The sequence below is a fragment of the Equus przewalskii genome, chromosome 21, assembly GCF_037783145.1.
Source record: "Equus przewalskii isolate Varuska chromosome 21, EquPr2, whole genome shotgun sequence".
Taxonomy (NCBI): Eukaryota; Metazoa; Chordata; class Mammalia; order Perissodactyla; family Equidae; genus Equus; species Equus przewalskii.
In genome coordinates, this window is record NC_091851.1 from 25919339 (window position 1) to 25942055 (window position 22717).

The 22717-nt window shown below is 51.0% G+C and overlaps 2 protein-coding genes across 4 annotated transcripts in view; one reads left to right on the forward strand and one right to left on the reverse strand.

The window, feature by feature from the left end:
- MMP24 (matrix metallopeptidase 24) overlaps positions 1-21104 on the forward strand; it is a 43363-nt gene extending 22259 nt beyond the window's left edge. For both annotated transcript variants that reach the window (XM_070588187.1, XM_070588188.1), the window contains 7 exons: positions 661-777; positions 2317-2621; positions 9959-10120; positions 12189-12403; positions 14501-14639; positions 16088-16354; positions 18374-21104. In XM_070588187.1, the coding sequence (XP_070444288.1) occupies positions 661-777; positions 2317-2621; positions 9959-10120; positions 12189-12403; positions 14501-14639; positions 16088-16354; positions 18374-18711 (1543 nt within the window). In that variant the 3' untranslated portion in view covers positions 18712-21104. The remainder of the gene's footprint in view (positions 1-660; positions 778-2316; positions 2622-9958; positions 10121-12188; positions 12404-14500; positions 14640-16087; positions 16355-18373) is intronic.
- MMP24OS (MMP24 opposite strand) lies at positions 20460-22319 on the reverse strand. Of its 2 annotated transcripts, none has more exons than XM_070588191.1 (2): positions 22111-22319; positions 20460-22024 (listed from the first exon to the last, which is right to left on the reverse strand). In XM_070588191.1, the coding sequence occupies exon 2, from the start codon at positions 22016-22018 to the stop codon at positions 21845-21847; it is 174 nt and encodes a 57-aa protein (XP_070444292.1). In that variant the 5' UTR covers positions 22019-22024; positions 22111-22319; the 3' UTR covers positions 20460-21844. The 2 variants fall into 2 exon arrangements, with proteins under 2 accessions (XP_070444292.1, XP_070444291.1); XM_070588190.1 differs by having other exon boundaries at positions 20460-22021; positions 22111-22241.
- Positions 22320-22717: the final 398 nt, after the last annotated feature.

Genomic DNA, 22717 nt, shown 5'->3' on the forward strand with positions numbered 1-22717 from the left:
AAGCAGAGGGCACAGCAAATGCAAAGACGTTGAAGTGGGAATAACCTAGCATGTTCAAGGCACAGCAAGAAGGCCACTGAGGCTGGAGCAGAGCATAGGAAGGGAAGGAGGGGAAGACGTCATTGGACAGGTAGGCAGGGGCTAGATTATGCGGGACCCTGTGGGCCAAGGTGAGGAGTTTGGATTTTATTTTAGGTGTTTGGGGAAGTCATTGGAGGGTTTTAAACCAGGGAGTGATGTGATCTAATTCCATTTACTGAGCATTTTTACATACGCTCCCTCCTTTGAGGCTCACTACAACCTAAGCACAGTGAGAACTATAATTCTCACATTGCAGATGGGGAAACTGAGGTTCACATTGATTCACTCGCTTGCCTGGGCTCCTAAGATTAGTGGTGGAGCTGGAACTATTAAGCCCATGTCTACTGACTCCCAGTCTCTTATGCAGCAGTGTTTCTTCATATTCAATTGTGAGAGAATGAATTAATGGATCAATCAGTTGATCCTGTTCCTGTCGGGAACCCATCAGAGCCAGGGTCCCAGAGTCTAAGTTGAGGATGCACACTGCCATTCAGACTGGGACTGGGGACTCTGCCATGCCTTCCTAGAGTGTTCAGTGACCACAGTACATGTGTGTATGTGTATCTTCTCTTTGCTCAGGTGGATGAAGAAACCCCGATGTGGTGTCCCTGACCACCCCCACCTGAGCCGCAGGCGGAGAAACAAGCGTTATGCCCTGACTGGACAGAAGTGGAGGCAAAAACACATCACCTACAGGTGCTTTGACTCCCTCTCTTCCTCCTTGGCTTTGGCTCCACTCTCACTCAGTTTTTTCCTGGCCTGAGTTTCTGAGGCTGACACTGTAGGTGCGTCTGCGATCAGGGTGAGGACCAGGTATGTGGGCATCAGGGCCAGGCACTGTGAGCCTATGACTGTGTCCCCCTTGTGGCGTCCAGAGAATGCTATGTCTCCAATTTCACGTTTATTTGGTCTTTTAGGGGCTCAATAGTTGTTTTCTGTTTAGAGTCCTATAGTTTCTAGTTACAGAAAGTGGGGTATAGATTGTTCAGTAACTTTCTGCTGTGATAAAGAACCATGGCTGAACTCATTCTCCTATCACTCCTTGCCAAACCCCACTTCCTCTGATTTGGATCCCTTCCTCACTTAACATAATGGACTTCACCTGAGCTTCCCAACTCAGCATTCCAGTTGTTTCTTAAGGTGGGTAAAGAACTAGGAAGTGGATCACAACAGTGTCATTGCTTGACTGATGGGCAGAGCAGGATCAGTCTTCAAGTCAGACCAGCGACCAAGAGCGGGGATAATGGCGCCCATCACAGTAGACTCAGACATCAGAATTTGAAGTGGGGCTGGGGCAAGGGCCAGGCATAGGGCAGGCTCAGGTGGGCTCTGGTTGGCTCTGATTCCATCTCAAGTGGATCACCTGGGTTCTGGGGTAGGATCTAAGACAGACATCCTTGGACCTGAATCAAGGGCTCTCCTGCTGACAAGCTGTTGAGACTAGAACAGGATATTTTCAGAAATCTGACAAGAGAAGGAAACTTAAGAAGAATCTGGGTTAGAAACTGAACAGACTCTTAGGGTCTCCTGAAGAGGTAGAGTGGATCAAGAAAAAGAACTGACTTCTAACCCAACTCTGACCTTAACTTCTATCACCCAACCTCTCTGAGCCTCTTTCCTTATCTATAGAATGGGTGAGTAATCACTGCTCCAGGTGTTCATGGGGCAGAGCACCCAGAAGTAGTGATGTTCTGTTGTGGAGAACCATGCAATATGGATATAGCAACCTTAAATAACTAAATCTATAACCAATTAAATCAGACACCACCCTGTACCAGCTTTTAGGTAGACAAGCAGTAGTAGTTGGTGCCAAAGACTTTTTTTTAAAGGGACATTTCACTTAAACTCTCCACTGTTCAAATATTTTAGTAATTTTTATAAATGTGCGTATTTTATGTATTGGGAGAAAAATGTAAAATTAAGAAAATGCTATATCCACCAACTTAATTTTTTTCTACAAATTGGAGTAGAATCCTGTATTCAACACAAACTTTGTCAGAAATCAAATATAAAACACTGATTAAAGCAGAGCTACTTTGATTGAGGCAGGGGGTCAGGGGAACCCAGAGCCTTGCCTACTCAGCCTCTTCTTCAACCTCTGGGGCACCTCAGCAGAATTCTAGGGTTCCAAATTTGAAGATCACTGGGCCATATGGTCTCTGGTGTCCCTTTTAACTCTGCTAGTCTCTGTCTCTCTGTCTATTCCTCCCTAATGATCCTCCCCTCTGTCACCAGCATTCACAACTACACCCCGAAGGTGGGTGAGCTGGACACACGGAAAGCTATTCGCCAGGCTTTTGATGTGTGGCAGAAGGTGACCCCGCTGACCTTTGAAGAGGTGCCATACCATGAGATTAAAAGTGACCGGAAAGAGGCAGACATCATGATCTTCTTTGCTTCTGGCTTCCATGGAGACAGCTCCCCATTTGATGGGGAAGGGGGATTCCTGGCCCATGCCTACTTCCCTGGCCCAGGGATTGGAGGAGACACTCACTTTGACTCAGACGAGCCGTGGACGCTAGGAAATGCCAACCATGATGGTAAGGCCATGAGGGGCAGGGGGGCAGTCCTGGGTTTCTCAGTGGTCAGGGAAAGAAGCCCTGAGGAAGAGCTTGGAAGATGCCATAGATGAGTTTCCTGGTTTTCTAGAGCTTCTTGTCCAAGAACAAAGAACCTAACAGAGTGGGAACTGAGGTCTCTAATAATATTCAATACTTGACCCCTCAAGGCCAGGGCCAGGGAGATCACTTAATAAAAGGTCTAATTGGGCTGGGTCAGGAGGGAGGGTTAGGTCATGAATAAGAAGATAAAGTAAGGGACCAGAGGCTGGAGAAAAAGGTAAAAAAGTGCTTAAAGCTGAAAGTGGAGTCTGAAAGTGGTAGGCTCTGTCCTGACTGATGAAAGTTTCAAAGGCCATCATATGGGATGACATGACTGACTCACTCCCTATGTCAACCTCACAGGTGAATAACAGGACCCATAATTTCTCTAGCATCCTTGGATAACGTGGCTCTTCACCACTATGATTCAATGAACATATGTGGAACCAGAGTCAGTACTGTGCAATAATAGTAACAATATTCTTCAGGTTGCAAAAGAGTTCCTTATCAGTATTAACTTGCAAGGCACTTGCTTAGTAAGTAGGCAAGTGTACATCATTATGCCCATTTTTAAGATGAAGTGTTTGGGGTTGAAATGGCATAGGTGGTAGGTGGCTGCACCAGGGCTCAAACCATAGGTCAACCAGCACCTGGCTATGTGACAAGGGGTAAATGATTCATCCTATCTTCTCAGGTAAAATGAGGGATTGGATTAGGTGATCTCTAAGGTCACTTCCAACTCTAATGTAACATGATGTACAGCCCAGGGCAGGTCTGAACATTTAAAAAAAGATATGGTCTCGGCCCTCTGAAAGTCCAGAGTTGAGGAGAGACAGATGTGTACATAAGTAACCCTGTTACAAGGCAGACTGTATTGAAGGATGTAGCAGAAATACCAAGAAAATGCAGTGGGAGTCTGGAGAGGAAAGGAACAGAGGATTCTGGCTTTTAGATTATAATGGATAACAATTAGTATGTTAATATTCTAAGGCCCATGTCAAGTGCTTTCCACTTATTATGTAATATGTATATGTTAGCATTATCCCAATTTTACAGATAGGTAAACTGAGGTATATAGAAACATTAAGCAATCTGTGAAGGTCCCATAGTTGATGAATGGTGAAATAAGGCTTCAAACCTGGGCATTATGACAACAGAGCCCATAACTCTTAGCCACCATGCTAGGTTTCCATGGTTCTCAAACTGCAGGGCACATCAGAATCACCCAGAAACCTTTAAGTATGCATATTCTAAGCTCCAGGCCCCTAACCTCTTGCTATTCTGATTCTCTGGTTCTGGGGTCAGGCCTGGGAATCTGCACTTGGTCTAATAAATTCCTCAGGTGCTTCTGTTGCAGGTGTTCCGTCACCTTGAGAAACATTGTCTTAATCCCCAGAGTTTCCCTAACTTGCCTGATCATAAGAATCAACTGGGGTTCTTGTTATAAATGTGGATTCCCAGGGCCTTCCCCTGGAGATTCTGATTCGTAAGCTTCAGCAAGATTGGGAAGCACTGGGCATTCTTTTTCCTTAGCGATGCTTCAGGCTGCGAGCAGACTCTTTTCTTTTTTGAGGAAGATTAGCCCTGAGCTAACATCTGTGCCCATCTTCCTCTATTTTATATGTGGGACGCCTGCCACAGCATGGCTTGATAAGCGGTGCATAGGTCCACAGCTGGATCGGAACCAGCAAACCTGGGCCAAAGGAGCACGCGAACTTAACCACTATGCCACCGGGCTGGCCCCTGAGAGCAGACTCTTACAGACTCATTTCCACAGAGGTTTGGTGTCTGTAGATGGGTACGGCCACCTTTGAGAACATTTCATATCACTGTGTGGATCAGGGATGGAAACTCTTGGCTTATCTGTCAAAGGGTAGTTGAGGAGGGGATTTGGCCAAGGCTCAGCCTAGGCAAAGTTATGAAACAGTTCAATTTCTCTTTGTCCCCTGCTCTCTTCAAATTTTGGTCCCCTTTCCTATCCAGCTCCATTTCCTCTGCCCTGGTATCCCTTCCCTTACGTCCTGGATGTTTTTCCTGGCTTTCTGAACAACTATTCTTTATCTCATTCTTATTCTTGGATCAGTATCAATGAATGGTTGTCTGTGCTAACTGATAAAGTGTGAGGAGAAGAGAACTAACATTTTTGAACCCTGTTATGTGCCAGGCACTGTTAGCTGATAAGATTTTAGTTATAGCCCTGACAGAGGTAAAAGAATTCTTAAAAGAGGAGGCACTGAGAAGACACTCTACTCCTCTGCCCTCCCCTTCCCAGCTCTGAGGGTTTGCATTTCCCACAACCACTCCTTGCTGTTGGAGACCTTGGGCCCAGTCTCAAAATCCCAAGAACTTCTGGTGGTGTGTATGGGAAGGAGCTGGGACCTGTGGATGGGCACCATCCCAGCACCCTCTTGTCTTCTCTGACCCACCCCATCCTGATGAATGACTGCCAATTCTGATAGATATCCCAAGATGGCCAATGTCTTCTTTGGACAAGAGTTCGGACTTTTCTGTGCTCTGGAAAACCAAGCATGAACTGTCCAGATGCAGCTCATAACCACAGGAATAGCCCTGGCTGGCAAACTGGAATGCAGTGGATTGCCTAAGACGGCTTTTGGAAGGAGAGGAAAGGAACCAAGATTGATTGAGCACCATTTTATTATCTTGTTTAATTTCCACATAAACTCAGTGAGGGAGGGAGCAGAACCTCCTGGGAACTTCTTGTTTATTTGGCTTTCTTCTCTATTCTAAACTTCCATTATGGAAAATGTTCAAACTCACAAAAGTAAGGAGAATGATAATATGAACCCCTAGTCACCCATGACCCTGCTTCAGCAATTATCAACACTGTGTCATTCCTACTTCATCCAATCCCCCCTACTTATATTTTCTGGCTGATGTATTTTAAAGAAAATTCCAGGCACAATGTCATTTCACCTGTAAATACTTTAGTATATACCTCTAATAGATTGTTTTTAACACAACCACAAAATCATTATCAAACTCAACAAAATTTACACTTTCTTAAAATCTAATACCCAGTTTGTGTTCATTTTCCTAAATTATCTCAAAAATGTCTTTCACAGTTGTTTGCTTGCATCAAGCTCCAAACAACACCCGCACATCATACATAGTTGACATGTCTCTTAAGGCTCTTTTAATTTAAAAGTTACTTGCTTCCCTTTCCCCCTATTTTCATTGAAGAAACTGGGTCATTTGACCTGAGTACAGTCATTTGCCTTGACTAAATTCAGGTTCAGTTTTAACATGTCTCTCTTGCCCATATTTTGTGAACACTGGTAATCAGATCTACAGGCCTGACTAGATTCAGGTTCACTTTTTTGGCAAGAATACATCTAGGTGGTGCTGGTCCTGCCTGTTGCATCACATTGGGAAGCACAGATGATGCAGGCTGTCCCACTTTTAGTGATGTTAAGGTTGAGCAGTTGGTTCGGGAGTGTCAGCCTAATCCAACCATTACAAAATTCACCTAGGAAACTTGAAAAAATAAAATAAAGTTGCCTAAGCCCTAAACCAAAACTCCTGAATCAGAATCTCCTCCACCTGTGTGTTTAAGAGGCTCTCCTAGAGAACCACTGGCTTGCAAAGGTGATTCTGACTCTCTACCTCACTGGAGTCTGTGTCAGGGGCATTCTGGCCCACCACACCTTTAAGCTGGTTTCCAGGCACTTTCTGTCTACATCTCTTTGCAATGAGTCAAGCAGTAAAGTCAGCAGAATTCACTAAGCCCTGCTGGGGAGGGAGCCCAGCCCCAGGGAATGTGACAGGCCAGGAAGAGTCACTGAGACCAGCCTTCCACAAGCTACAGCCCTGCCGCAGTTATTGCAGTGATTCTTCCCCACCCAATGAGCCAGACCCGGCGGGGATTAGAATCTCCATTTTACAGAGGAGGAAAGTAAAATTCCAAGCGGTTAAGAAATTCACACAGTTGGTAAGAAGTGGCAGAGCCAGGTGTGAACCCAGGATTCTGCATTTTTAACAAGTGCCCCCGGTGGTTCTGTTGTAGGTGGTCCAAGGACCACACCTGGAAAAATACTGAATGTTTGGCACTGTTGGGTCCTGGCTGCTGTCACCTAGCCCTATCAAGCACAAAGCTTGCCCTCAAGGAGCTCACAGTCCTAGGGTGGATGAGTATATGTGCTGGTGGCTATATTGTAGGGTGGAAAGTGGTCAGTGCCCTAAAGATGGTTCACACAAACTGCTGAGAGTAGAGGAAGAAGCACTCACTTTCAGTGGGGGAAATCAAGGAAGGCTTCCTGGAAGATGTGACGTTGAGTTGAACTTTGAAGGAGGAAGACTATTCCAGGTGGAGGGGACAGTATTGGCAAAAGAATAGAGGCAAAGGAAAATGCTATAACCATTTTGGGGGGTTGGAGGAGTCAATAAGATGAGACTCACCAAATATGGTGGTCCTAAGAGAAGGCAGAGACAGGGTACACTTGAGTACCTGAGTAGACTGTTGGGTACTTGCAAGGAGGCCCAAGCACCTAAGCACCCACCCACAGGAACACTCCCTCTTGGAGATACTGGTCCTCACACACAGCTCACCGCGATCCTGCTAATTAACAATGATAGTTCTGTGCCAGGTGGCAGGATGAGCGCTTTACATACCTTGCCTCGTTAATCTTCACCCCTATTCTTATGAGGAAGGTACCATTGCTTCCTTCATTTTTACAGAGGAAGATATTTAAAATGTCACACTGCTAGGACATGACAGAGCTGGGATTCATGACAGTCTGGCTAGCAGGGACTGCAGTGCTGACCACTCTGCTTCCATACCTCTTACCCTCCTGGGGAGTGAAGACCCTAATGCCTGTTAAGCACTGGGGTCTTTTCCATCTCTCTGCTTTTTCCCCTCACAAGCTCCAAGGAGTTCTCCTACCCCTCTCCCCTCTCCTTCCATCTTCCCAGAGTGGCCCCCACTAAACAGGTCTCCTGGGTTCCTGTGCTAGAGAATGCCAGCTCCCCAGCTCTTCTCTGCCTTTTGGTCCCTGGAACAAATCCACAGGCCCCTTTCCTTCAAGGGCTTACTCCTGTTCTCTGCAGAGACCCAGGCACAGGGGCTAATAGAGTAATAGACCCAGGCTGAGGACACAGGTTTAGAGCCTTGCCAGGTGCTCAGAGCCCTGCTCCCTGGTTCCCAGCTGAGATCCTTGTGGATGCCCCCTGAGGAAGAGCCTGGTCAGGAGACCGAGCCCTGAACAGCTTGTCTCAGGTTGAAGAACAAGCTAGGAGCAGAGCCAGTACTGGACCCCAGGAAGCAGAGCTGCCTTCCGCTGGCTCTAGCAGCCGCCTTTGTTTGGGATGGAGCTCAGAGATGAGCTCACCCTTCCCCACTGCCAGAGGGACCAGGCCTGAGGAAGGAACTGGGGGCGGCCTGGCGTCCTCATGCCAACTTGCCTTTCCCCAGCAGAAGGCCTGCCCCAGGCTTTTGGCCAACCTTGCACTGATCTTGGCCATTCCCTTCTCCGCTGAAGACACCGGTGATGTCAGCAGAGTGGCAGGCAGGCATACACGCCTCTGGATCTGCTCCAGGGGGCCCTTCTCTCTTCCTAAGACTTTAGCCAGGAAGGCCAGAGACAATCCCCAATCCCATCTGACCCTCAGGGCCCTTGGCTTGGCCAAGGTAGGGCAACATTGCCAGTGACACTGGAGCCAGAGTGGGCACTAGGACTCCTGACCACCTCCTGGGCTCCTGGCAGCCTCCCCTGCACTTCGAGGTGGCAAGAATGGGCCGCAACATGCCTTAGGGCTGGGCAATAAGAGGCAGGGCTCAAGGGGGATTCAAATGCCAGAGGTCAAGACAAGCAGGGGTCTGTAACTGGACAGACAGGAGTCAGGACTGTTGATACAACAGCTTGGTCAACCCCTGGCCCCTTGCATTTCTTTGCCAAAGCTAGGGTTACTTAATCCCTCCAAAATCAGGCCTTGCCCTGGCCCAGACCTGGCCCAGAAGCTTACTTGGCTTTAAGAGGATCCGGCTGCTAGAACCCCACTGGCCTTGTGCTTCCCTTCTGGTCAATGGGCTTATTCCAGGCACCAAGCTTTTGTCCTGCGTATCATAACAACAGTAGCTACCATGCAGTACTGCTGCCTTTACACGCACTACTATCTTATTCAATCCTCACACAACCCCAGAGGGTAGGTATGATTTCCCCATTTTACAAATAGGAAATTGGGGCTCAAGAGGTAGACCTCAGGCCAAGTTCACAAAGCTGGTGGAGGCAGAGCCGGAAATGACTGGGGTCTGTCCCACTCAGGGGCCCATGCTCAGGACCACTATGCCATGTTGCCACCTCAGCTTTGTACTTGGGATCGCGAGTCCCACTTTCAGCACCTGGACCCTGTTGTTATCACTCATATTTGAATCCCTGCCTTGATCTTGGCCATAGTTCAGTTCTTTTGGGACTGAGGTCTTGCCGGACTGAGCTGCCACACAAGCAGAGCCCTGCCTGCCCCTGGGTCTCATGAAACTGACTGCCAGCCTGCCACCGCCAGGACACCCCTCTGCTTGTCCCACTAACTCCGCCTTGGCTCAGGCCCTTTTCATCTCTCACCTGGACCCTCGTCCCCGCTTCTGAATTGATCCCACTGATCCCTCTGCCTCTGGTCTCACTGCACTCTATCCTTCCTCCAACTGCAGCCAGAGTGATTTCATCATGTCACCACGCCCACTCTACCTACACCCCCCACTGGCTAAGAAGCCAATCCAAATTCCTTTGCATGGCATCACAGAGCCCTGCCTGCCAGCCTGGCTGACCTCATCTCTCTCTGGCCCTCTCCTTGTGTTTTGTTCCACAGCCAAGTGGAATGAAACCGCTTGTCCCTGGATCTTGTTTATAACATTCCCTCTGCCAGGAAGGCCACCCCCACCCCTCTTCCTCTCCTACCCCCTGAATACTTTCTCCTGACTAACTTCTCATCTTTCAAGACTCAACTTAAGCTTCACTTTTATGAAGCTTTCTCTGAACATCTTCAAGTTTAAATGACTCCTCTCTCCTCAGAACCCTCACTTGACCCTTACAAACATCTATTAAAGCACCTGGAACACTAGTTTCACTTATTTTCTCTCTCTCTCTCCATATCCCCCACCATATCCAGAGTTCTGGAAGGCAGGGATTTGTCTGATTTCTCTGTATGTCCAAGTATCCAGCACAGGGCCTGGCACAAAGCTTATGCTCAGTTTCTGCTAAAATAATGGATCGACTGACTGAACCTAAGTGAGTGCCCTGGGCACCTCCCCATCCGCCTCTCCACAGGGAATGACCTCTTCCTGGTGGCTGTGCATGAGCTGGGCCATGCGCTGGGACTGGAGCACTCCAACGACCCCAGCGCTATCATGGCACCCTTCTACCAGTACATGGAGACGCACAACTTCAAGCTGCCTCAGGATGATCTCCAGGGCATCCAGAAGATCTACGGTGTGTGGCAGGGGAGGGAGGGCCACTGCCGTGACTGTCTGCTGGGGGCGTCGGGGCGGGGGGATTGCCATCCTTCAGCATAGCTGCTATGTCTGACTGCTCTCTGACCTTTAGAGACTTCCGAGGTCTTTGCCGGTTAGAGGGGGCTCCCCCTACCACCACATACAGTTGGGAAACCTAGGGGAGGGTCTGAGCTGTGACTGGGAGGGACAGAAGTGAGTAGAGGCCCACCCACTCCCTTTCCTCTATCCCCTCCCTCTCGCCTCCTGTGGTTCATTGCACTCTCAAGGGGTCCCATCTATAGCCAAGAGATTCACACATCTGCCCAAGTAATGGTGATACAATGTGATGAGTATTTTAACCAGAGCTTTTTTCTTAAACAAGAAAAAATGAGAAGCTAGGCTGATATCTTGATAAGATATGAGGGGCCTGCTACCATGCCTCCCTCCTAGTTCTCTGTTCACACTAGTATGTGAAGTTCTTGTTGGTGTCAAGTCAGTTCAGATGGGAAAACCAATTTACTTGGGCAAATGAATGCCCACATAGCACAAGCCCCCACAGCCCCCAAGCTATGGAGCATAGCAGGAGGACTCCCTCTGGAGGCCCTCAGGACATCACAGAGGAGGCAGCCCCACCCAGAGCCCTGGAGCATGGAGAGGATCTCCATAGGTGAAGCAGTAAAGGACTGGACAGGGTCATTGGGGACCGGAAGGTATTTTGAAAGCAGAATGGACAGGATTTGCTGATAGATCAGATACAGTGGTAAGGGCCAAGAATGACATCAAAGTTTCTGGCTTTTGTAAATTGTGGGACAATAGGATTTACCAGCCTGTAGCTCAGAAATCTGGGCTGGGATATTGATTTGGAATCTTTGATGTCCTACTGACATTTAAATTTATATTAACCATAATTAAATAAAATTTCAGTTTATGTGTCATGCTAAGAATTAGTCCCTCATCAAATAAATTCCATACTAGTAACTAGTAGCTATTTATTCAAGTGCTCAATAGCCACATGTGGCTAGAGGCTATTGTATTGAACGGCGCAGATATACAACACTTCTGTTATCACAGAACATCCTACTGGCCAGCTGTAACATAGAGGGTCTTTAAAGCCATAAACCTGGATGAGATCACTTTGGAAAGTGATTCTCAACTTGGCAGTCCATTGGAATCACCTTGAGATTTCAGCAAAAAATACCAATACCAGCCTCACCCCCAGAAATTTGGTTTTAATTGGACTGGAGTGCCTTCTAAGCAGCAGGAGTTTTAAAGGCTCCCCAGGTGATCCTAATATACAGTCCAAATTGAGAAGCACAGACCTAGAGACAAAAAGTGAAAGAGAAAAGAGGACCCAGGGCACTCCAACCTTTAGAGTAGGGTGGATGAGGAAAGGCTGCCAGCAAAGGAGCCTGAGAAAGAACAGCCCATGAGGTAGGAGGAAAACCAAGAAAGTACAGGGTTGTGGAAGAGAGAGAAGAGTGTTTCGAGGAAAGTATTTTTATGATCCTGCTACTCAAAGTATGGGTCTGAGAGCAGTGATGTCTGTATCACCTGAAAGCTTGAAGAAAAGCAGAATGACAGGCCCCACCCGAGTCATAATCTGGATTTTATCAAGATCTCTGGATGATTCATATATACATCAAAATTTGAGTCAAGTAACCATTGGATTTGGCAACGTGGAGGTCATTGGTGATCTTGACAGAGGAGTATCAGTGGGTGACAGGGCAGAGGCCGTGGTGGAGTGAGATGAAGAATGAAGGGAGAGTGAGAAAGTGGGGCCAGCATGTGTGGAGGGGAGCAAAGAGGGTAGGGGACATTGAGCCTAAGAAGGGACATGTTCTCTTTTTATAATAGGGGAAAAGATACCAGATCTTGGCATAGAAAGATGAGAGTTCCCATTTAATGGCTATTTTGATAAAGATTAGAGGAGTAAAAAAATGGGGGAAGGGGATAGGAGGCTGGAGTGTGACAGATTTGTCTCAGAGCTGCCCGGGTGATGACGAGGCAATGGCAGTGGGAGGCAGGGAACAGCTGGCCCCTCTCTAAAATGCAGCCCCTCTCTCCAGGACCCCCAGCTGAGCCCCTGGAGCCCACAAGGCCCCTCCCCACGCTCCCTGTCCGCAGGATCCACTCACCGTCTGAGAGGAAGCATGAGCGCCAGCCCAGGCCCCCTCGGCCACCCCTTGGGGACAGGCCATCCACACCGGGCGCCAAACCCAACATCTGTGATGGCAACTTCAACACAGTGGCCCTCTTCCGGGGCGAGATGTTTGTGTTTAAGGTAGGGCCAGTCTACTGGCACCCCCCAGGTTGTTCCCTCCCAATCCTTCCCCAACCATGAAGCTAGAGAAGGCTGCTGTCTGGGATTAGGCCTGTTATGGGGCCTGGATGGGAGTTGGCCCAGTGGCCAGGACATGGGCTCTCTTCCTGGTGCTGCTGGGTAAGTCAACTTGCTTCCAAGGCGGGGGTGGGGGGAGACTGGTAACCCCGCACCCTCCCAGGAATTAACGCTGGGGAAAAATGCTGGAGACGGGCTTCTGGTCTGTGACTTTAAACAAGTCACCTCCCTCCTCTGGACCTCAGTTTCTCCCTCTGAAAACTAGGAGAATCATTCCTTTAATGAAGGGTATATGAAGAGCAAATGAGCACATGGTTATGAAGATGGCGACTTGGAGTAAGGACTGGTACAGTGGTGGCTGAGTGTCTCCAGTTCCTGCAAGGCTGAAAGGCTGGTACCAAGGGGTACCTGATAGAAACCTGGTCAGGCTACCTCTTGTCTTCTGTCCTGTTCCCGTCATGTTAGCCACGGGCTGTCTGGGTGGCAGCCTGCTTGGTGTGTTGCAGGTTTGGTTCTCAGGGAAGGGACTCTGATACCATGTTTGGAATGCAGGATTTTGATTAGGGAGTACCTTTGGGATCAACATCTGTGGGAAGAAAGCAAGACTAGGCAGAAGGAGAAGATAAGCAGCAACCAGGCCCATTGTGGACGTGGCCACCTGCCCAGGGAGCTCTGGAGCTAGAATGGCCCATCAGTTATCCCACATTGGGGTCCAAATGGCTGGAACTTTATACCCCCGGCCTCGTTCCATCACTGTATGAGGAAGGGTGTGACCTTGGGGGAGCTCTCTGAAGCTGAGGCCATCCCCAGAGAGGCTAATAGCTGAAAGCTGCGTGATGACCACTCTCTCAGCCACCAGGGCAACAAGCTCTCCACTGAAAAGATCTGGGAAACATGTCTCCACCACACTGAGTGGTTGAGGAGGGTTACCTTACCCCCCTCATGGAATTCACCCGAGCAAGCTTGAGCACTGAGCAAGAATCAGGCAACATGAGTCAGCCCCAGTCCTGCCTCTCATTGAGTGGCTCTAGGAAAGTCACTTGGCTTTTCTTAAGACTCTCTACATCTCAGATCTACTTCACAGAGTTGTGAAAGTCAAAATAAGGTTTAGAAAACTGGATGTGAAAGTGCTTTGTAAAACATCTTTTTTTTTTTTTAAAAAAAAAAAAAGCATTTTCTAACTTTTGTACCATCTTTTACAAATCACATTCATTCTTCTGCACTCTGATCCTCCCAACTGGATGGTTTCTAGGCAAGTCTGGGCTTTATCATGCCCATTTACACATAAGAAAACTGAGGTCTTGGGAGGTTACAGGCTTTGCCCAGACTACCTACCAGCCAAGGGCTACAGTGGGACAAGGCACCAGTTTGAAGAGGAAGTTTTTATCAGACTCTTGGCCTATAGAGCTGCCATTTATTCAACATCAACTATGTGCCTTGTACTGTTCTAGGCACTTCACCTATAATCTCTCACTTGATGGCCTGTTATTACCCCCATCTGGTGAGGCTCTTTAAGTACTGTGCCCAAGGTCATGAAACTATAAATGGAAGAATCTGAATTTATACCCAGGTCTTGAGGGAATTCCCATGCTTCTCTCCCATAGTCCTTGCCCAGCTAGATGGAGCCAGCCATGAAGATGGCACTCTGTCTAGGCTCAGTGACGACCTCAAGCTTCCCCCCAGCCTGAGGAGTGACCTGGCTGATGTCAGGGACTCTCCAGAGCCCTCATGTGGCCACTGCAGGCCCCAGCATCATCCCTTCAAGCTCCTCCACACCTCCCCACCACCAAGCCTGTGTGCTGTCTATCTCATGGCCCCTTGGGCAGCAAGAGCCATCAGGAAGCTTACATGAAGAGAGTTAATGAGCATCCTGTCTTCCTCACAAAACTGCTTTGAAAATTAGAAGCTGTAAATGGACAGAATTCATGGAGGGTTGCGAGGCTGGGCCCAGGGGAAGGTGTTGGGTTGTTGTGGCCTGAGTCCCAAGGCCGAGATCACTGGGTTCAGAGGCCATGCTCTTCTTCTCCCCTTAACCCCCAGGATCGCTGGTTCTGGCGTCTGCGCAATAACAGAGTGCAGGAGGGCTACCCTATGCAGATTGAGCAATTCTGGAAGGGCCTGCCTGCCCGCATAGATGCAGCCTATGAAAGGGCTGATGGAAGATTTGTCTTCTTCAAAGGTAATGTGACCTGTGCTGAATGAACTGGGACAGTTCCCTGCCCTTCTCAGGACCCTCTTTTTCCATCTATACACTGGAAGAGGTGGGGTGGGAGGCAGATGCCCTCCAAGGGTTCTTCTAGCCCTAACAGAGACACTGACATCTCACAGGACAGATCCCTGCAGGCAGGCGATGCACAACCTGGAAATCAAGTCAGGAAGTGATTATTGCCAAAACTGGTGGAGTAACAAGCCTCACCCACATGAAGTAGAGGGTGGTACAGGCAATTGAAGACCATCCAGTGCTCCATGGAAGGCCATCCTGTCAGTTCTGTAAGAGCCCAGAGGGAGGAGGTCACACAGGCTGGCGAGGTCAGGGAAGGGGCGAGGGGGAGCTAACATGTATGGCATGCCTAGTCTGTGCCACCCTGTGCTAGCTTGTTTCATTTTGATAGTCTTGACTTGGGCCAGCCCCCAGAGCGTAAGATACATATAGTGAGAAGCAAGGAAAGCATCAAAGGGGAAGGAACAGCAGGAAAGAAGTAGTGTGGGAATGTGCAAGTGCATTCAAAGGGCCTAGGAGACCTGCCAGACAGCCATGGAGCCCCATACTGGAGAGCTGTGAGAAGTGGCCTAGAAAGGTAGTTTGGGGACAAGTCCTGAGGAGCCTTGGTTGCCAGGTCAGAATGTGGTCTTGATCCATTAGGGAAATGCTTGAAGGTCACTGAATGTTTCTGAGCAGCAGAGAGCCACAGGGAAGGTAGCAATCCAATAGGGCAGAGACAGGGAGGCAATTTCTGAGACAGTTGCTGGAGTTAAGAAGAGTAACATCTATAAGGTCCATACTGGGAAGGAGTACTGAGACTAGAGACAGTTAAAAGATTAAAAATCCTCCTGAGAGGCTAAGTACTGAGAGGAGGAAAGAGAGGGTCAAAGGTGATGCCAGGACTTCTTGTTGGGGACCCTGGGAGGCAGAAAAGTGATGAGGGCAGGAGCCCCATGTGGCGAGATGAGGAGCTCCAGGAAGCTGACTTGAAAATGCCCAAAGGCCAGTGGGTGATCAAGGCACCTGAGTCTGGTGCCCAGGTCCAGTGGGAAAGGACCGTAGGCTAAAGCATCACAGGTGGGTGTCATTGGTAGAAGATGGGAGAAGGGGCTGAGCTCATCTGGAGAAGAGAGAGGAGCAAGTCACTTGAAAGGCAAATAGGATGGGGCACAGAGCCTGAGTAGCACAGGGAGAGTTGCCCAGGATCTGTGACTGGCTTCTGGCTTCTTGCCCAAGCTCTGCCTGGGCCAAGAGACCTCAGTCTCTCAGCAAGAGGATCAAGCAGGCCTAGGGCTCGGTTTCCCCCTGACTCCCTGGCTCTATTAATGACTTCAGTCCCAGTAGAAAATGGGAAAGTGGCATTAGCCACAACTTTGGCATTGAGTGACTGGGGAAGACTGATCCTCGGCTCCTCTTTGCCACAGGTGACAAATACTGGGTGTTTAAGGAGGTGACAGTGGAGCCTGGGTACCCCCACAGTCTGGGGGAGCTGGGCAGCTGTCTGCCCCGAGAAGGCATTGACACGGCTCTGCGATGGGAACCAGTGGGCAAGACCTACTTTTTCAAAGGCGAGCGGTACTGGCGCTACAGTGAGGAGCGGCGGGCCACGGACCCTGGCTACCCCAAGCCCATCACCGTGTGGAAGGGCATCCCACAGGCTCCCCAAGGGGCCTTCATCAGCAAGGAAGGATGTATGTAAGGGCCTGGAAGGGTGGGGGGTCTGATTTTATGTAGGTCTCAGCAGGGCCCATGGGCATACTCTCAGGGTATCCAAGTTTGAGAAACACCACCTAGTGGCAAAGACAACTGCCTCATATCCACCCATGTTCACACAGTAAATTAATTCTCTGTTACGAGCTACCAAGTCACACTTTCTCATCTGCAGGAATGATTCACAATTGAGAGATGTTTTCACACACTGACTTCATTCCTTCAGACAGCATTTCTCAAACAGAGGTCCTCAGGGGTCCTCTAGGGGTTCCTCAAGTTATCAAATCTGAAAAGCAAGATGGATATGGGTGGGTCAAAGGTGCTTTTTCACAGGGCTTGAGGGCAGGAAAATGGAAAGAGAAGCCTCTTTTATTTGTGACATTTCCTAAGCTCCTCCTGGAGCCCAGGCTGGCAACCAGCCACCATGGCTGCCATTAGGCACTCACAGCTCTCTCCCCACCAAACTAAGTGCTTCTCTAGAGGAAGGGCCAGGTATTGCCAGGTGCAGAGTGGGTATCCATGAATGTTTGTTAAATACATCTCCCTGATCTGACCAAAAGCACACACTCTGGAGCCAGACTGGCTGGTTTCACATCCCATCTCCACTTACTATGAGTTTAGGCAAATCACTCAAGTTTTCTCAGTTTCCTCAGCTATAAAATGAGAAGAATAATGATACCCACCCCATAGAGCTTTGTGAGGATTAAAGAAGATAAATTATGTAGAGCACTTAGACCAATGCCTAGTACCTGGCCCATGCCATATAAGTTTTAGCTTATGCCATCATGATTATCATCTCATTGGTGTGTTTTAGTTTATGCAGTGACACAAGTCATTCATTGACTCCACGATGATTACTGAGAGCCAGGTTGTGTGGGAGGGCTGGAGATGGAGCAGGGAACAAGACTTGCATTGCATCCCTGGCTCCCAGTCTAGAAGCAGACAACAAATAAAGTGCCAACAAATGCTATGAGGGAAAAAAAATGCTGTGAGAGAGCAACTAGGCAGAGAGGGCCATGTTAGAGAGGGTCACTGGGAAGGGCTCTCAGAGGAGACATCACTGGTAAGAAAGCCAATGGCCACAGGGGCAAAGCTGCTATTTGGTGGCTCTCCTATGTACCTGATGCTTTCCACACATGGTCTCACTTTCTGGGGAGCCTCAGAGACAGGTGACATCAAGGACTTTAGCCAATGAAAGTCCCAGCCAGGGGGAGCCAGCCAATAGGAGTGTCTGAACAAGTTGCTTTGCATCTGTAGACTGGTTGGGCCGCTGAGGCTGTTGCTGGGAGCTTTGGGGTGGCTGCCCAGTGCTGCTGCTGCTTTTCCTTCCAAGTCCTACCCCAACAGTGTCCCAGAGACCCTGCATCTGTGTCACGAAGTGATGTGTGCCAAGCCAAAAAGACCCATAATTGCAACAAGGTGGTGTCTGCTGTCAAGAGGAGGAGAAATCTTGCTCCCTGCCTCCCTTGCTTCAGGCAGGAGCTGGATGGAGGCCCTGGAGCTACAGAGACAGTGTTGTCTAAGCAATAGTTGGGAGCTTGAGCTGACCTATGTGGGGGCAGCTATGAGTACAGCGTGACAGAGCTGAGAAGGGTCCTGTCTGGGAGGCACTAATTGAACTTACCAATTCTACTTAAAGCCCCTCAGTGGCTTCCCAGCACCTTTGAGATGATAAGTGGGCTAGTCCAGGCCCCTTTCTGGAGCTGTGCAGGTCGCACTTCATGACCCAGCCACACTATTTTCAGGGTGTGCCAAGCACTGCACTCCCCCACCTCTAAGCATTCCAACACACTGCACAACCCCCACCTCCAAGCATTCCAACACGCTGCTTCCACCTTATCAGCCCATCCCTCCTTCAGAGCTCCTCTTGGGTTCTCCATGGTGAGCGAAGTGCCCCTCCTCCATGGTGCCACAGCACCCTGTGTGTGCCCTCTCACACTGGCCCAGAGCAGGTGCAGCGAAGTGTCTGGGAATGGTGATGCTAGGCCGTGTTTCTACAGATTACACCTACTTCTACAAGGGCCGGGACTACTGGAAGTTTGACAACCAGAAACTGAGCGTGGAGCCAGGCTACCCACGCAACATTCTGCGTGACTGGATGGGCTGCAACCAGAAGGAGGTGGAGCGGCGCAAGGAGCGGCGGCTGCCCCAGGACGACGTGGACATCATGGTCACTATCAACGATGTGCCAGGCTCTGTGAATGCCGTGGCTGTGGTCATCCCCTGCATTCTGTCCCTCTGCATCCTGGTGCTGGTCTACACCATCTTCCAGTTCAAGAACAAGGCAGGCCCTCAGCCTGTCACCTACTATAAGCGGCCAGTGCAGGAGTGGGTATGAACAGCCCAGAGCCCTCTCTGTTCACTCGGTCTGGCCAGCCAGGACCTTCCTCACCAGGGTCTGAGGGGCAGCTCTGGCCACTGCCCACTGGGGGAAGCAGGGCCCTAGGCCAGAGGTCGTGCAGCTGAAGTGGTAGGTGCATTGGCCTAGGCTGAGCATGGGGCAGGGAGTGATGGTGGCTGCCCCAGGGTGGGTGTCTGGCACCCAGCTGCCAGCCTTCTGTCCTGGGTAAACTGCTCCCTACTCCAGGGAATAGGCTAGGCCCCATGAGGAGGCAGGGACCATGCTAGGAGGAGGCTCTGTGGTCACTGCATCCTGTGGTGTCCATGAGGCACCACAGCTCTGTTCCTGGCTGGACCCAGCTCCTTCTGTGGGAAGCCAGCACTAGCGCTCTCAGCCCCATCTGGGAGATGCCACCAGTCCTGGTTCCCCCTTGCCAACACCTGCTGGTCAGATGTCCCCCCACCCCCACCCCATGGTCCTCCAAGGCTACAGGACCCCTGCTGCCAACACGGTGGGCAACAAGTCTGGGTTTCCCCTGCTGCCATACAGCAGATCCCTCAGGAAACCTGCTCCACACATCAGGGTCTCCTCTGAGACCCAGGATTTAGGGTCACATGCTGCAGGCAGGGCTGTGGCCCAGCTGGGTCTGACAAGGACCCAGTTGTCACATCGTGAATATTTAAATGTCCTGTCACTACTGTTTAAAGTCCCATTCTGCAAAGGCTGCTTGAGGCTTTAGGTGAATTAGAGGTGACTGTCTTGGTGATGAGGCCTGTGTGGCCGGCCCTCCTCCAGGGGATAAGGAAAAAGGTGCTGCTAAGGCCATTCTAGCACCCAGACACCACAGGAGCTGAGCCCTACTCATGAGGCTAAAGGACTGGGGCAGCACTTCCCATTTCTGGAAGCCAATCTGAGTTTGTGACCATCCTCCACTCACTTCCCATTATTCCTGTCCCTCTCCCCATTCCCCCAATCCCCAGCCCTGCTCCAGTCTATTGCTTGTGGCCTGGGTACTCAGCCTGACTAGTTAGGTGAGGTATAAATGGCTCCAGGCCAACATTCTCATAGCCTTGGGGTAAGGGACCCAGGGTAGCCTTCTGAAGTACTGAGAGCCCACACCTCTAGCTCTCCTGAGGCCTACTCAGTCTCTCAGCCTGGAAGCAGTGTTTATACCACGAGCTTGGTCCTTGCTACCCCAGCTCACTGGTCCCACCTTCCTGCATTGCTCTTTGGAAAAGGGCACCCCCAGCTGGTAGTGGCCCAAGCCGAAGGGTCTCTCTTTTTGACCCTTCTTGGGACCACCCTTCACTGTCTCTGGCAGGAATTCCTAGGGCTTAGCTTGCCTCACTCCAACCCAGTGGAGGTAGTCCTGCTGGTTACTGAGAAGCCCTAGGCAAGACCAGTGGGTTCAGTGATGCCCACTGGCTCTCTGCCAAAGCCAAGAGAAGGTATCAGTCTCTAGGGTGCTGGCAGGGCCTCAGATGCCACCCTGGCTCTCTGAGCCTGCATGGGCCTGGCCCCCAATGGCCTCTGGGCTTTGGGTCAGCTTAACTTATAGCAGACAGGGACTCCTGTTGTGAGCTGTCTCAAGCAAAATCTCTCTTGTCCCAGAGGCACCTATGTGGGTCCACTGTGTTCCCTGTCATCATCCTTCTGTTTTTTTCTCATTTTGACCAAGGGCGGGCTCCCTGGGGCGGGTGGGGAACAACTGCAGAGATATTAGTGATTCATAGGTTTGTACAGTGTTTTATACTTCGCAAAGCACTTTATTAGCTCACACCTGTCCACTCACATCAAACTCGTGTAGGCCCTGGGAGGCCGAGGGTAACTCTCACCGTGCTCTCAAATGAACCAGAGAGAGGTTGTTACTTGCCCAGGCCCTCCAGTAGGCTGACTGAGCCTTGGGTCCCCACCTGTGGACCCCTCTAGGGTCCAAGATGAGATCAGAAGTGTCTCTTTTATCCATCTTTTCCTGGCCTCCCTTATCCCCTTCCTGGTCCCTCTCCACTCCTCAGGTTGGTGCTCTCACTTCTTGAAAGCTCTAGGCCGCCCCCAGGCTCCCCATTGGCTCCTGATACTACTGAGGCCAGCTGAGAAAGAGCAGGAGATGGAGGCAGGCAGCCCAGGCTGCAGATGTGAGGGATACAGGGCCAGGCCCAGAGAACGCTCAGCCTGGAGGCTTCCACCCTCAGATTCTCCTGCCTGTGGTCATCTGTTTGTCCGTCACCCCAGGACCAGACAGACAGAGGGGCAAAGCACTGGGGGCCCCAGAGCCCAGCTTCCCCTTGGCCTGGGGAACATCATAGCATTTCAGTGTCAGTCACATTTTAAACTGATCAGCCTTTGTATAATGTTTTTTAAATCATTTCTAAATAAAACAAAAATACAGAGTGTGTCATTTCCCTGGGATGTGGGAACAAGGATTAAGTTCTGAGAGTGGCCTTAAAGAAGCTTCTGGGAGAAGACATTCCAGGGTGCTTTGGGGTGTCTGGGAGCTACCCCACGCATCTCACCTGCCAGCCCAACAATCAGATGTCTCCCCTTTCCAAAAGGCTGGCTGTGGAGGCCCAGTGTTACTGGGGTCCCAGGAATACAGACTGATAATGGCTCACTGGGATCCAGGATAGAGAAGCTACCTCCCCTAACAGTACGGGGAAGGTCACTGTGACAACGTCTTTTCTGAAGTCAAGGCACACGGTGCCATAACCAGGGACAAAAGCAAGAGCCCAGTTCTCAGCAATAAGGGGCAGACAAGGTGAGGTCAGGTCTGTAGCCTTGCGGCCTTACCAGGATCCCTGGCCTGGCTCTGGAAGCCAGTAACAAGGAGGGCTGACCCAGGACCCAGACGGCTGGAGAAGGGGTGGTAGTGAGCACGAAGGTCTGAGCCGGTTTGGGTGCAAACTGGGAAGCGAACAAATTCGGGGTGGTGGGAGTGGCCAGAGGCGAGACGCTGCCCCGTGGCAAGGCTGTGGAGGCGGCCCTGCCAGGACTTCCTTTCAGTCCTCCACGACCTCCTGATTCTCAGCGGGTCTCCGAGGCGCCGGGGTCGGGGGAGAGATGACAAGAGACGGTTCAGGCGAGGCGGACAGAACGACAGGAGACGGCGGGCGGAACTGCGAAGGGCAGCGAGTCAGTACCAGGAGGTGCAGACGATGAGGAAGCGCACGTCGTCCAGCGGCCCCCAAGGGCCAGGCTCGGGCGGGGGCCGCTGAGGGCCCTCGGGCGCTGCAGGCTGGGGCTGGGGCTGGGGCTGGGGCTGCGCTGGTTCCGGGACGCCCTGGCCGCCGCTCACCTGACCGCCCATGGTCTGCTAGGGGAGACGCCCGTCAGGTGTGGGGCCAGCCGCATGCCACACCCGCTCCGGCCCGGCCCCCAGCCCCCGCCCCCAGCCCTCACCTCACGCAGTCGCAACCGGAGCCGCAGGTCTCCAGGATCCCAGCGCCGGTGTCCGCTCCCTGCTCGCAAGCGCAGCGGCGCCGGGAGGAGCTGGCGCCGTGACGTCGACGCGCATCGACCCCGCCCCCTGGCTGTCGGAGCGGAAAGTTCCAGGCCCCGGGAGCGGGGCCCAACCAACCCGACCCCACCCACCAGCAGCCGGCCAATCCCGTCTCAACGTCACGGGACCCCGCCCCGCGCGCGGCCCAAAGACGGGTGGAGCCGGCCCAGCTACCAAGGCGCCTCCCGGCGGCTACCGCGCTCCGTGCTCACTCAAGCTCCTAAGGGAAGGGGTCTACCAACGTTGGTCTGCGGCTGTCCAGGGCACCTGCCAGCCAGGCCAGCACTCTCCATCCGTCTTGGGAGAAAAGGGACAACACCGCCCTGTAGCCAGGTGCCCCGGAGCCCTTATAGGGTCCTCACACCAGCCCAAGGGACAGCTGGAACACACTCTCATCCTTTGAAGCCCGGAAGTATAAAGCTGAAGTTGCCTGGAAAATGTGAGAACTACAGTGGAGTACTTCTTCCTCTTGCCCTGGAATGAAGCCACCCATCCCGATGATGGAGG

What these genes read in the sequence shown, in the direction of transcription:
- MMP24OS (XM_070588191.1), bottom strand. Translation starts at nt 22,018, where the DNA reads ATGGGCGGTCAGGTGAGCGGCGGCCAGGGCGTCCCGGAACCAGCGCAG.